This window comes from Equus quagga, chromosome 12 (assembly GCF_021613505.1).
Source record: "Equus quagga isolate Etosha38 chromosome 12, UCLA_HA_Equagga_1.0, whole genome shotgun sequence".
Classification (NCBI taxonomy): Eukaryota; Metazoa; Chordata; class Mammalia; order Perissodactyla; family Equidae; genus Equus; species Equus quagga.
This window is the reverse complement of record NC_060278.1, coordinates 70626960-70641026: the sequence shown is the minus strand read 5'-3', so window position 1 is coordinate 70641026 and position 14067 is coordinate 70626960. Positions and strand designations below refer to the sequence as shown.

At 40.0% G+C, this 14067-nt stretch overlaps 2 protein-coding genes across 6 annotated transcripts in view; both read right to left on the bottom strand.

Moving 5' to 3' along the window:
* The window catches only part of KIF16B (kinesin family member 16B), a 282927-nt gene that overhangs the window by 25263 nt on the left and 243597 nt on the right, over window positions 1-14067 (bottom strand). For 4 of the 5 annotated variants that reach the window (XM_046678460.1, XM_046678463.1, XM_046678464.1 and 1 more), the window contains one exon: window positions 9982-10065. The exons of the other annotated variant lie outside the window; for it this stretch is intronic. In XM_046678460.1, coding sequence (XP_046534416.1) covers window positions 9982-10065 — 84 coding nt within the window. The remainder of the gene's footprint in view (window positions 1-9981; window positions 10066-14067) is intronic. 5 annotated transcript variants of the gene reach the window in all.
* Window positions 6416-8704, bottom strand: LOC124248458 (sentrin-specific protease 2-like). Its single transcript, XM_046678468.1, has one exon. It carries the CDS (start codon window positions 8624-8626, stop codon window positions 6857-6859), a length of 1770 nt encoding a protein of 589 aa, XP_046534424.1. The 5' UTR covers window positions 8627-8704; the 3' UTR covers window positions 6416-6856.

Below are 14067 nucleotides of genomic sequence, written 5' to 3'. Positions count from 1 at the left end.
TTGTGTGTTTTCAGTCCCAGAATTGTTAGCTATCATCCCATACAGGATGCCATTTGGGGAAGGAGAAGGAGAAAACGGCAGAGAGTAAAACTGTTTGATGACAGTATGATGTGTGCAGCCCTTCCCCCTCCAAGCCTCCATCTGAGTTTGGAAGTTGTTGCCTTCCTTCAAAACATTTGTTTTGATTTTGGTTTCCTCTTAAACCAAGGACTGTTCACGGAAACCAAAGTGAGATTTCTCCCTTTGGTTGGGATACACACTCTTTGATGTGACCATAAAGCACCAACTTATATTGATACTGTAAGGCCTTTTATTGTATAAAATGATTTCTTGACAGGCAGTCTGCCTCTAGAGTTTGCTGTTTCTTATGCTTCCTTCTCTCCCTCTGTGGCACTGCTTACTTCTGCAATATATGCTTTCTCATGTAATTCCAATGATTCTATGGAGTAGATATGATTTCTGCCATTTAATAAGTAAGGAAGTGAAGTTTAGGGAGGAAACTAACTTAGTGAAGTTAGGGAGGGTCACAGATACTAGTGTACGATATCAAAGGGTTTCAAACCCAGGTCTAACTCTAGAACTTTCCACAGTTTTCCAATACCACACTGAGTTCCCCATCCCCTTCCCAAATCTTAACCCCAGGATTACACCATTTTCAGCTTCTCCGACTCCACGAAGCACCAAAACGGACCAGCTGCCACAGTCCAGCTCAATCTCCTCTAAGCATCAACAGCCACTTAACCTCCTTCAAAAAAGCTTTGCTGCTGACAATGGTGATAATAGACTAATAACAGAAAACATCCCCTGCTAACATGAATAACTAGATAAACAGAAGAAAAAATAAAAACATAAATGAGAAAGAAAATGGTTCTTTCTGTGAGGTGTTTCCTAAATCGCTGCCTATGTTTGATAATGGTTTTATCATTGTCAATTTTGTAAGATCAGCAGAAAGTAGATGGGAAGAATGTTAAATTAAGCACAGAATTGCTAGATATCTTTCAGATAGCCAAATGAATGAGAAGATGCAAGGATTTTAGCTCCTGAAATTTACTGTGCAACTGAAAGGGCTCAACCTATAAAATCTCTTAACCAAATGACTCCATTGCTGGAAATTTAAGGTTTGAAAGTAAAATAAAACTAAAGTAAAATGAGAAACTTGTTAGAAAAGCTAGACGGTGTGTGTTGCAGACACCATCAGCCAGAAAAGTGACTCTGGGCAGTGGGGGGAGTGGTAGTGGAGATACATCAGTGCTGACAGCCACTACTAACACCTATGTTTGGCAGATAAGGCATTTGAACTAACGATTTTATTTTGAAAACAACATGTTCATTTAGCTCACTGTTCCCATTAGAAGGGACAATGCCTATCAACCCTGGGCATCCCTTTACTCTAAGAAAAAGATAAGAAAAGCTGCTGGGAGCCAAGCTGGTACTCGCAGCTAACCTGCAGTGTTCTTCTGTCAACTGCAGACAATTTCAAAGAATATCAACATGAGTCAAGGCTACTCTGTGACCATGAAGGAGTAAAACAAACAAACAAACAAAAGATCACTTCACAACCACGTCTGAACACAGACAAAAACATGAACATTGTACAACCACAGATACGATCAAATTCCCCCAATTCTGGCTAATATGGGTGACTGCTACTTTTTCATTAATCACAGTTTTAACTTTACTCTGTGCTTCTTGCCTTCTAGATAAAAATCATTAAGACACCTAATCATACAATTCGCCCAGCATCCAATCTAGAGCAAGCCCCACTTTCTTGCACACTCCCCAAAATCACCTAAGCTAAGCCCAAATCCTATCCTAAGTTCTCTGTAATACCTTCTTGCCGAGATGCCCCACCCCACACTTCCCATGGTATTTGTTCCCCCTTAGTGCAGTGAGCTAATAAATCTAACATTGTTAAAAAATAGGTGTATTTCTAGGGATCTCTCACTGAAAGGCAATGACATTTGTCTATTTTTTTCACAGGCAGAAGCTCACGGGATAAATCAGGTGAGTCGAGAACTCCACAGTGGGCTGTCTAGCAGTCAATAACCCAGGAGACATGCAAAGAAAACTAAATAGCTGTGAGTAACAGCTATGTAAATGTGGAGGAACTGTGCTCATTTCATAACGATCTCATGCCTCCAATCTTTTTCACTCTGGACAATAGCTCCATCATGATTATATCATCCAAAAGCCATTTCTGCTTTTCAGATTACAATATTACAGGTTGAAAGAAAGGCTGATATTACAACAAGAGATTCCTGGTATCTTCCAGGTATCACTATGAATAAGAATACTCACATAATTTTAGAGTCTTTGCCCTAAGAAATTGATTGTGCAAGATGTGACAAACTGAGATACTCTCTTGTTACACTTAATGACTGCTGGTGGGGGTGATCTTCTGTCCTTCCTTGGCTCTCAAAGCAGATCTAAGATGTGCCATATCTTAGATCTCGTCGTTGTCGTCATCATTACCACCACCACCATCTTCACTGTCATTATCGAACCACCTACCACTTTTGAGTGTTCTTCTCTGTACCAGATTCCACGTTACGTACATGACCCATTTAATCCTCGGTCAACTCTAAGAAGGTGGTATTATCACTATCCTCATTTTACAGATAAGGAAACTGAAGCAGTGACATTAAATAACTCCAAAGCGACAGAGCCAGGATTCAAGACTGGGCTGATCCACTCCAAGGCCCACACTCTTAGCTACCACATTATTTTTATCCATCTTGATGTTTTAACTATTGAGATGAAAATGGGGAAGAAAGAAAGAAGTGGCCCTGGGCTGCTGCCTGCTCTAGTACTTTGAAGAAACCTTCCTAGAAGTTTCTCAGGTTCTTACTTCCAAAGGTGGCTGCATTATTCTTGAAAGCTTTATGGTTTTAGAAGGTTTCACTTGTTTTCATTAATTACAGTTACTCCTTGAAATGAGAGACTATTAAGATGATTAGTAGAAATGTTTCCAAGTAGATGATAACATCTCTGAAATTAGTAACCCAAAATGCACCTCTTATCAATCAACAAAAACAAAACAAAAAACTCACCAATTTGGGGCTAATGTGGGTAGATTTTCTGATAATTCAGTGAATAATGCAATGAATGTGAGGCTCGTACGAAATAGCATAGGAGATTAGGAATCTAATTTGATGTCAAGTCTGCTGCCTTCTAACTTGGGAGTACATGAGAAGTTTTGAGACATAAACATATGTTTAGGTACAAGTGAGAAAGTGACAGAAGTCTTAAAAGAAGTAGAAGTGAGGTTTCATGTAGTTTCCAGAAAAGTGGCACGCAAAGTCTGGTTTGTATTTTAGACACATCACAATTTAACAGAGTAATTTTACGCCTGTTGAATCTACATATAGTAAAAAGAGAATTGGGCTTGTATTTTATACAATCTTTTTGTTTCATTTTTTTCATTTCATTTTTCTAGTAATTAATTCTCACTCATCTTGCAAAAGTACTGATAAAGGATGGAGTGTAAATAACTGGTCCTTTACCACTGCAGTTTTGAGAAGCAGTATATTCTAGAGTCATGTGTTCAACTCGGGATGTTTAAGGCCTATTGTTAATAAATATCATATCACATTTTAATTATTAGAACTCAATTTGATATCCATTTGGATATCCATGTAATATTTATATAATACATATAATATTTAAAGTCACAAAAATCTCTTTAAAGATATGCTGAGTTTATATTCCTCAGTAATTCAGATAGGAAATAAATCTGCATAGGAAAATGTGACATCTCATATCTTTAAAAATAAAAAAATCTATAAGCACTTGAGATTCAGAACCTTTGATGAGCCATGAAGCAAATCTTAAAAAATTAACGATTGCAATACACATCTTTCCTTAAACAACAACAAAAATACAGCCATCCCTACTGCCAGGGTCAGTTAAGAGATGAGGAAAAGGAGCACCACGTTGCTCGAGAGTGTCTTCAGTTCCAGAACACTGCTTGGCACAGAATAGGTGCTTAATAATTGCTGAATGAATAAAATGGTACTTAAGAATAAATAATTAGGGAACGGATCTTAGTTAATATTTTGGTGATAATGCTGGAAGATGACGTTTCCTCAAAAGAAATACATTTATTTACAGGAAGACCCAACGCCATTTCAAACGTGGAGCGTGCTGATCGTGGAGGGAAGGTGCATGCTCTGAAAGTCACTCTAGCAGGAACTGAGCCTTCACCACTTACTAGCTATATGGTCTTGTTTATCATCCCTAAGACTTCATTTTCTCGCCCGTAAAATGGAGATAATAATAGAACTTGTCTCATAAACCGGTTGGGAGGAGTAAATGACATGATACATTAGCATTTTCCTCATGCCTACTACTTAGTAGACACCTAGTAAATGTGAGGTAGCAGTAGCATTATGTGGGAGCATACGAAATTGCCAATACTCCACCATTTTTGACTTACAACAAGGGCAGTTTCCAATGGTTCAACCTAATAGTAATGGGTATCTGTCTTCAAATATAGTAAAAATCACATTTCTGCACAAAATAAGTCATCAGGCAGAGTGATGTATACTTTTCCAGTTATTCTCCAGCTTTATCTGCCCTACATGTCTCCTGGACTGCTGTCTGGGTTACAAGGGCTGGATGAGCCTGGGAAGCACGTCACACAGAGGGTGTGCTGCCCTCATAATCCTCTGACTGCCTGATGGCAGGGTCTGCCCATGACACGCACACTTCTATTGACCTGGTTCCAGCACGGCTATGGCAGCAGTAATAGGCAGATCCGTCCACCTTGGAAACCTTCAAAGATTCTGCGGCTCTTTCTGAGCAAAAGCGCTGGGCAGCGTTTAAGCATGAGATGCAAAACAATAACAGGCCAGATTCTGGAAAAACTGGCTCCAGGTATAAACCAGAGTTGGCCTGATAACTTTGTGAGGGTGAAGCTGATACAGGTTTATCAGTAAGAGTTAGCACCGGAGGCCAAATGTATACTCCTCCATTTACCAGCATCATGTTCTTTCTTACTCCTTTTATCGTGCAATATATTCAATGTGACCATCCCCAGGCCCCACACTGCTACCACCACCACCGCCACACACACCACTAACACTCCTCTCTCCAAAACATCTCACGACAGAAATTTCTGTTACTACCTATCATTTTGACAAACAATCACTTTAACAGATTTAACTTATATAACTTGGCAAGTGGCAACATGGTGTCTATGTCTTTAACATGAAAACACTTTATATTTTTTGCTGATAAACTCAAACACAAGATCCAAATGTTGGAAATATTTTAATAGCAAGAAAGATCAAAACACAACTGAATGCTTGCTTAAAACACTGCTTTTTACAGCTCAAGGGCGAGACTTATAAAGTTGTAATTCTGGCTTTTAAAAATCGTCAGGTAATTCCTTTTCAGCAAACACTATGTAAGTTAGTGTGTATTAGTTCAACAAATGTGTCCTACTGGAATCCACCTTTCTGGATGTGCTTATGTATTTAATATACCTCCAGGTAAAGTTTCATATAGGAATTTAAATACATGCTCTTAGAGGGAAAGAAATGTCTCATTTATCTTTATATTCTATATAATACCTAGCACTGTCTCCAGCATGTATTAGGAACTAAATAAATGTATAACTAAAGTAAATAGAATAGGAAGTTCAGGGAAGATAGTTATGTTAATTTTCACATGAAAATGCACTAAATCAAATAGTGATTTGTTACAATAGTCTTAGGAAATTAACCCAAGAAGCTCAGATTAATTTTCCATCTAAGTGAAGCTGAATTATGCTCACTCCTTGAAAAGGGCAAAGATTTAAAAATCAACATTAGATGACATACATTTAATTTAAAATATAAGTGCCTATTTCCATGAGATATGGAATCCATTCTATAAAGGCTTGAGTAACAGTCATAGGCAATGGAAGGGATCCTCGTATTGGTAGAGACATTGACACAGAACTCTACTCATCAACAGTTGATGGCTTGGTAGAGCTAAGTGATTAAGTAGGTGACACTGAAAGAACAAACATGGGCCCACCCAAAAGTACCAAGAGTGAAAGAGTGCCCTGAACTTTGTTGACTCTGGAAGCTGGAATGGAAAGACGAGAGTCACAAATGTATAGCACACCAAATGCCCCATCTGTTGTGGCACAGCTAGGCACTGTGTGAATTTAATTAAAGTCCTGAGTAGCTAGGAATGACAACAGTCTATTTTCTGTTGGTTTATAAGCGTGTTTTTATATACTATCATTCTCCATGTTTCCATTAAAGACAGTCTAGATAACTGAGGCAGGTAAGAGTTAGGTAAAGGAAACTATCATTAGTTTTATTGTTATTTTTTAATGATGAAATCAACTTTTAAGAGAACTTGATAAAGTAGACTCACCATGGTAATCTTTCTCTTGAAGGCAAATTCTTCAGCTGGGTATTAGGATCATGCTATCTTTTTTTTTTAGAGTTAACTGTAAAAGAGCAGCAGAAAACCACTGCCCATTATGTTTGCAAATGAGTGAGTGAATGAATACTTGTGAACAAACACACACACAAAAGAAATCATAGAATAAATCCTGCATTTCCCACATTCATAGGGAAAATAAATCTTAAAAAAAAGTATTAATTAGCGTTTGTTCTTGTCGGGGTTGAAGAGTCCAGGGCTCTGAGCAGGCACAGCCTTCCGAGCAGGGTTGCAAGCAGCCCTCCGCACGCCAAGTCAGGACTAGGGTGCTGCGAGAGGCCTGGTGGGCTCTGACAGCTCAGTACCTGTGCGAGAACAGAGTGATGCAGGGACTTCTTAACCCACAATGCATGAGGTATATGGAAACGTCCGTCTGTGAAAGAACCACCAGCAGCTAGAGGGACTGGGCAGGGCATTCTCACAGTAACTGCTGATGAAGGATTTCCCACACCATCTTCTTCCGGAAGAGAGGCATCTGGTGCTGAGTAAATGTGATAGGTTTGTCCCTAGAGATATAATCTGCATATTTACAAGTAAACATTCCACAATCACTCCCATTCACCTGTTGAGGAATCTCATGTGGCTTCATGCTGTAGTGGGTCCACTCTAAAAGATTCGGATCAATATTTCTTTTGGTCTTACTTTCCTCCTGTAAATACTGAAGGAGAATCTCACAGATCCTGTGGCCCTTTTGTCCCATAGAATCCAGATATTTAAGACACTTTTTTCTTAGGTCTATCACCACCAGGCTCCAATGTACCTTCCGATGAATAGGCACCAGAATAAGTTCCTGTTCAAAGAGATTGACCCCTTTGGTCCATCTTTTCACTGCTTGGTAACCCCCAGACTTTAATTTGGGATAGAAGAAAGTACTGAATGCATGAAGTGCTGGATACCCTTGTTTTTTATTTCTTTCCACCAGAAGATTCATGTAAAAATTAATGACTTCGTCATTGAGCCAGTGATAGTTCTTCAAGGTCTGGATATCTCCTCGAGTGATTTGGAGTTTGAAAGCGCTACTTAGAATCTCATCCTGAGGGCCATGGCCTAGGGCATTACTGATTTCCTTTTCCATGTCCTCTGTAAGTTCAAGAAGATCATCTGTCCTCTTATCCCTGTCTCTGCCTGAGCAATTTTTCTCTTTAGTCTCAAGTATTGACATCTTCCTCCTGAGTAAGCCATTGCTTCCACTGCCTAGGCGGAGCCGGGCTGACACTTCTTCAGACAGGTCAGGTTCCAGCTGGTGTCCTCTCCTACCTTCATTTTCGAGTCTGATTCCAACTGTCTTCTCTATATTAGAAATTTTCCCCTTTGAACATCTCTTTTCACTTCTCACAGAACACAGAGGTCCCCTTGTTTCAACAACTCTATATGATTTTGGAACAAACTGAGCTGTTTTGACTCCGTGACTTTGCTCTTCCCCCCAGCCTTTGGTCTTTAATGTGTCCGTGTGACTTCTTTGAGAACTATGATGAGCTGAAGTTACAGGAGGAACAGTGTTTCCATGACCACCTTCTTTAAGTCGCTCCAATAACCTCCGGTACTTCTCTCTTTCTTCTTTTTGAACACCCTCCTCCACTGTACAATGGGGACGCCTCAGACCCTTGCCACCCTCTTCAGAGATCATCTCTGTTACAATCTGCTCTTGAGGTTTCCATGTTAAGGAACTCTCTGGATTGCTTTTGCTATGGCGACGGTCACCGGGTCTTCTATTATAGCCTTCTGAGTTCAAGGTAAAACCAAAGGAAGGCAGGACTCTGCGAGGCTGATCTCGGGTTACTGTCACTCTGATCTTTGGATAGTCACTTATTCCATTAGGAGATTTATTACCCAGTTTCAGCATGTTGTTCCAGGATCCAGAACCTGTCAGTTCACAAGATGAGGAGTTTGAAAATACCTCTTCTGAAGGGGCCACATTCCGTGTTCCATTACAAGCAGCAGTTACCATGGGCTTTGTGTTCAGCTGGAATGGGAATCCAAATAAGCCGGCAGCATTGTAGAGACTGGTTTTCACTTGGTGAATAAAACAATCTAATCTTGGTCTTTTGGCTGGTATTTCATCAGTGTCCACTGTAGACGACAGAGTGCTGTTCGAGCGCCACCTCTTCAGGAGGGCCCAGGCAGGGGGCACCAGCCGGTCACAGAGACGGAAAATGGTGCCGAGAATCCTAACCAGCCATTTGTACATACCAGGCCCAAGCAGCAGCAGCGGCCGACACACCCCGAGACGCAAACCCCAGAGCTGTCGCCGCCGCTGCCGCCTTCGCCGCCTCGGCCACCACCGCCAAGGAGGATCATGCTATCTTATAGGATGATTTTTAGAAGCCTGCAATGACCCTGCCAAAGCTCCATCTTAATAGTTTCAGGATCTCTTCAAACATGTAACTCTAAAGTTTAACTCAAATACCGGTAAGCATGGCCACACCCTGAAAACTCGTCTTTCCTCCATATAGAGCAGTTCTATACAGAGGACCTCAAAACTCTAAAATGTCCCCCATGGACCACAATCTCCTAGTCTTCCATTTCTCCATGTCCCCTCCCTCTCTACTTTTCCTCTCACTGGAACCTCCAGCCTCTGGAAGTTTCCCTAATCCTTGGTTCAATGACATTCAGTGGACCCCTTGGGCAGCCATTTCAAACTGGCTGTCACTGGGAACAGGTATGATATCTGATTTTTATGTAGCACTTCACACTTCAGAAAGGGATCTGAGGTCTTCTCTTGTTTGATTTCATTTGCAAAAGATATTATTATTCCTCTTAAAGAAGTAGCAAAGAGGACTTTGAGAAGCCCCCAGAAAGTTTGCTGACATGAGACTGTATTAGGCTATTTGTAATCTTATTCCGTCTGCCTGAGTAGCTCACAACGACAAGAGAGTAGCCAACTGAGGACTCTCTGTGACCAGGCCTCAGTACACAGACTCAGGCTCGTTAGCATCAAATTCCAATCAAATAAGCAACTCTATCCTAAAAAGAAAGACAAACTATACAAAGCAGTGACCAATGTGTATTGGCAGAGAGGTAGTCCAAAAAACAACAGTTGTGTTGAACCAAAGTTCTGCATGCAGCTGGCTCAGAAGATTAAGTTAAAAGAAGTCTAAGAAAACCCAACCATGACTGAAATAGGTACGTGTCTTTTTGCTTCCAACTATCTTGAAAAAGTAACAATGATGCAATACTATAAATCTTTAGTTAATTAATGCAAGTTTTTTGCAGTAAGCTTCATACCCTCATCCTGTATTACACACCATCTGTCTATGGTGAATATTTAGTTCTCACTCGCAACCTGCTTCCTAACCCTTAGAATAAATGTACCTCCTTAAAATCCAGAAAACTGTTTCAATAGACCATAGGGGGATAATGACTTAAATTTTAAATAAACTGCTAACATTACTTTATAATCTACTGCTGCCATCTCCTGTGTTAATGAAGCAGCACCTTCACACTCATGAACAAGAGTCACAGTGTTTAACGGGAATAATTCTCACTGGCCAATCAGATGGCAAATTTTCAATACACAGAGAAAGGAAAGCTTAATTCTGTTACCTCCAAGTGACTTCGCCTCTCAGCAACCACACGTTCATCCTTGTTTCCAAAAAGTTTCTTTGGAGGGAATTCGAGGGTAGCAAGCTGAAATACATATTTTACAAGAGAAGTATTAATAGTATACCTATGATCTTTGGACTGTTATTAATCTATCATTTGGAATCTCTATCATGGGGTAGAAAGAGAAAGAGGTCGGAAGTTTAAAGATGCCAGGTCTTGCTTTGCCTTGTCATCATCCACCTCTGTACCTTGAATAGATCAGGCAAGACTCCACAATGGTCAAATGAGAAGGCAGGATAGGATGATGGGAACTCAAAGAAAGGCTGACCTGTGTCTCAGTATTTTGTCTTCAGCAACATATTAGACTCTTTGCCAGATGGTGTTTTACAATTTTTTTTTTCCAAAATGCGAGCTTGTTCTTCTTTTAGTCCTCTTCTTAAAAGAGAAATCAATTTTTCTGTTGAGGTGAGAATTTGAAAGCTCAACTCGCACACTACCTGAACACTCTGTGAAATGGTTCTCAGACCACTTCTAAGGTTCTTTAAACATTCCATATTGCCTTTTCTCAGCTACTACTGAAAATGGACATTTCCCATGTGAAAAGAGGACTTCTCTTTGAAACTTTTCACCTTGTTTCCTAAAGAATAAAGGTTCAGAATTTGTTTTAGCCAAGTCTTGGAATTTCATAGTTATTTTCCTTATGCTTCTCTTCTTAGAGGTGTAAAAACCATAATGAAAACGTAAGCTTTATTATAGACTCTGAGGCAAGAAAGAACTCTATAATCTGGTGAAAACCTGACCAGCCAGTGTTGCTTTGGTTGAATGAATGCTAAGAAGCAATAATTGTTGGTGTTGATGAAATTCACTATTTCCTTCCTTCCTTACCTTGTCAGGTTCAGACAAATTGAGAGACCAATGAAGCATTATCAAGAAAAAATTAACAACATTTCTCCCACAATATAGGTCACAATATGCCACAAAATTCCTATTTTATACATATGCAAATCTCTCAGTTGATTTAAATTTATATTGCCACAGTGAGAGACAAAAATTAAAAGCTAGTATCTGAATATATAGTACTTTAAAAACTTAGTTTTAAAGTAAAATATACACACAGAAAAATGCACATAAGTGAACAACCTGACGAATTTTCAAGTCTGAACACACTGTGACCGCCACCCAGATCAAGAAATAGAACACTGCCGGCACCCCAGAACCCCCAAGTGCTCCATTCCGGTCACTCCCTCCACCCCTTACAAAGGTCAACCCCAGCCTGATGGACTTCTAGTTTGTGCTCTTTTTGAAATTCATGTAAGTAGTATCATACAGCGTGAACTCCTCTGAGTTTGCCTTCATCGCACTGCCTCATGATTGTGAGATCATCCATGTTGTTGGGCATAGCATTAGCTCGCTCATTCTCGTGGTGATAAATTACTCCATTACGTGAACATTCCACCATTTATTTGTTGAGTTTCTTCTTAGTTTCCAGTTTTTGGTCATTAGGAATTGTGCTGCAATGAATATTTTCCTATACGTATGGATTTACCTATAGGAAAATATGTAGAGATTTCTGTTGGTCATACTCTTTAGGAGTAAAAATGCATGGGTGTGCAAGTGTTCAGTTGTATTTGAAATTATGAAACCAAATTTGGTTTTGCAAAGTGGTTTTATTAACTGACATGCCTACTAGCAGTGACGGAGAGACCCAGTTGCTCCAGATCCTCACCAATACTTGGGACTGTGGTTGTTTTCATCTTATCTGTTCCAATGGGTACGCAGTAATTTCTATTGTGGTTCAGATTTGCTTTTTCTAATGACTACTGAAGTTGAGCATCTTTTCACACGCTCGTTGACTATCTGGTTAGTCATTTTGGGGAAGTGTCTGTTCAACTCCTCTGGCCATTTTTTTTATTAGGTATCTGCCTTCTTCTTGATAATTTTCCCCTTTCGTGCTCTTTAAGGTATCTTTGATGACTTTTTTAAAGTTAACTGAAGTCAGGGAAACGTTCACTTCTTTCACACTCTAGTGCACTTTCTACCAAAACAAAGCAAGCTTCGGGTGGGTGGGACGTAGCACCTCTTCTCCTCGTTTTCACACCAATGTTCCAATTGTGTTGCTGACATTCAATTTTAAAATCAGTTCAAGGTCAAGTGAAAGACCAAGAGCACTGAGGTAAGACAGACCCAGTTTGAATCTCAGCTTGACTGCTAACTAGCTAAACCAGCTATGTTTCTCTGAGCCTGAGTATTCTCTACAGAAAAAAATGCAGACAGTCATACCAAATCCCACCAGGTTTCTGGGGAGATTTAGTGAAGCAATGCTGAATGGACTTAGGCTACTATTATTCTTTGTTATAGATCTAGTAATTACTAAGAAAGCAGGATGCCCCATCCCCTTCATCCTCTCTCCATCCCTGGACCAGTGATGTGGCTTCAAGAAGCGAAGGGTTTTCTGGAATCCTGGCCTCATTGGCACAAACACACTTCCCATATGTTGCCGCTGAGAGAAGACAGGTACACCAGAGCTTGTCTTTTGGGCTTCATCCAGCCTCGATTTCATTTATACAAATGTGTTTCCCCCCACGGCAGAGATGCTGAAAGCTTGGCAAGCATGCTTTCACAGTTGGTTGTTTTGTCATTTTCTTATGAAGCTGATGAGGTGATGTGGTTTCTGTCAGGGGAAATTTATAGTCACACTTGTGCGCTCAATCAGAAATGGCGCACTAAATGGACTTCAGGAAGCTGAAGCAGGTGAGGATCAAGCATTTAAATTTCCTGGTAGTCAACAGTAGTGCTCCATCTTGAGATGGAGGCTAATACTTTGTGCTATTAATATCCACCCTGTGAAATAACTATGTATAAAGTTATAAAGTATAACTATGTATAAAATTATGTGTAATACTGTTGTTCAGATTTTAGGAAAAAAGAAACAGTAACCTTAAACAACTTTTAGGCATATAATCATAGGACTATAGTATTCAACTGTCTAACTTTAGAGATAAACAGGTCTAGAGTTAAATGACTTGGAAAGGTTTATATTCGTGGGGTAGCAGAGTCAAGATGAGGAATCTGGACTGACTCTGGGTTTTCTGTGACAGCGCTATAAAGGGTGTCAGCAGTGTATGGAAGAAACCCTTCTGAAGCCCTTGGGGATCCAGGATTCAGAAGAAAGGAAGCAATTCCTCCTTAAGTGTATTAAACCAGAAAAATGATGTATAGCTGCTAGGCAGTGAACAACAGTGCCAACAAGAGCTGTCAGCAGAAGCCCACTGAAGACCTGTATGCACCAATGGAATAGGAAAGTGACAGGAGTCAGGAAAGGCAGTGGAATAACAGGACAGAGGATGAGTCTGGAGGCGGGTTCTCCAGAAGTCCGTCCCAGGACATATAAGATTGACTAGTTCCTATTATTTTACTCCTCCTGTAATAAAAAATAAGAATAATGGTGGCTATCCTTACACATAGTTGAAGTGTAGGAGGGAAGGAAAAAAGGAATAGGAGCAGAAGTTCCAATGTGACTTATGATAGAAATGCACACTTCTGGGGCTTCATGCTCCATTGGTGGGGCTGGGACACAAACAAACTAAAGTAGAAAGGCAAGGTCATGAGGCAAAGTACAAAAAAAAAATAGCCTCTATTAAATAATTATAATTTCGTAAGAACAGCTTTACAACTCTCTTCCTTCTGATAGAATGGAAAGGACCTCATTTCTTCTTTTTAGAGAATTGTAACAGTGTTGTTTAGGCCTTGCTATCTATAAGCTCTTAGGTTGAATGAGATGAAATTGCCAATGTTGTAAGTTAAAAATGCTTGACTAGAGCAATTCTAGCTGGTTAAACCCTGTATGAACAGTGATATTTTTAAGTGACCACTAGGGCAGAGACACGTTTCCAGCTGCTTTACATGCCAAGGGTAAACATTCTCATTTGATGGACTGTCAGTTGGTTATAGCTAAACCAACCTTCTTTCAAAAGAATATTTTTCTTAAACCACTCAAAAATAAAACAAAACTAGAAATACATTTAAAAATAGATAACACTGAGGAAACCACGGAGCTGGGACAGCAGGACTGGTGGCACAGGCAGC

Bases quoted from the DNA above. Each gene is read 5' to 3' on its own strand.
- LOC124248458 (XM_046678468.1), bottom strand. From the start codon at position 8,626: ATGTACAAATGGCTGGTTAGGATTCTCGGCACCATTTTCCGTCTCTGT.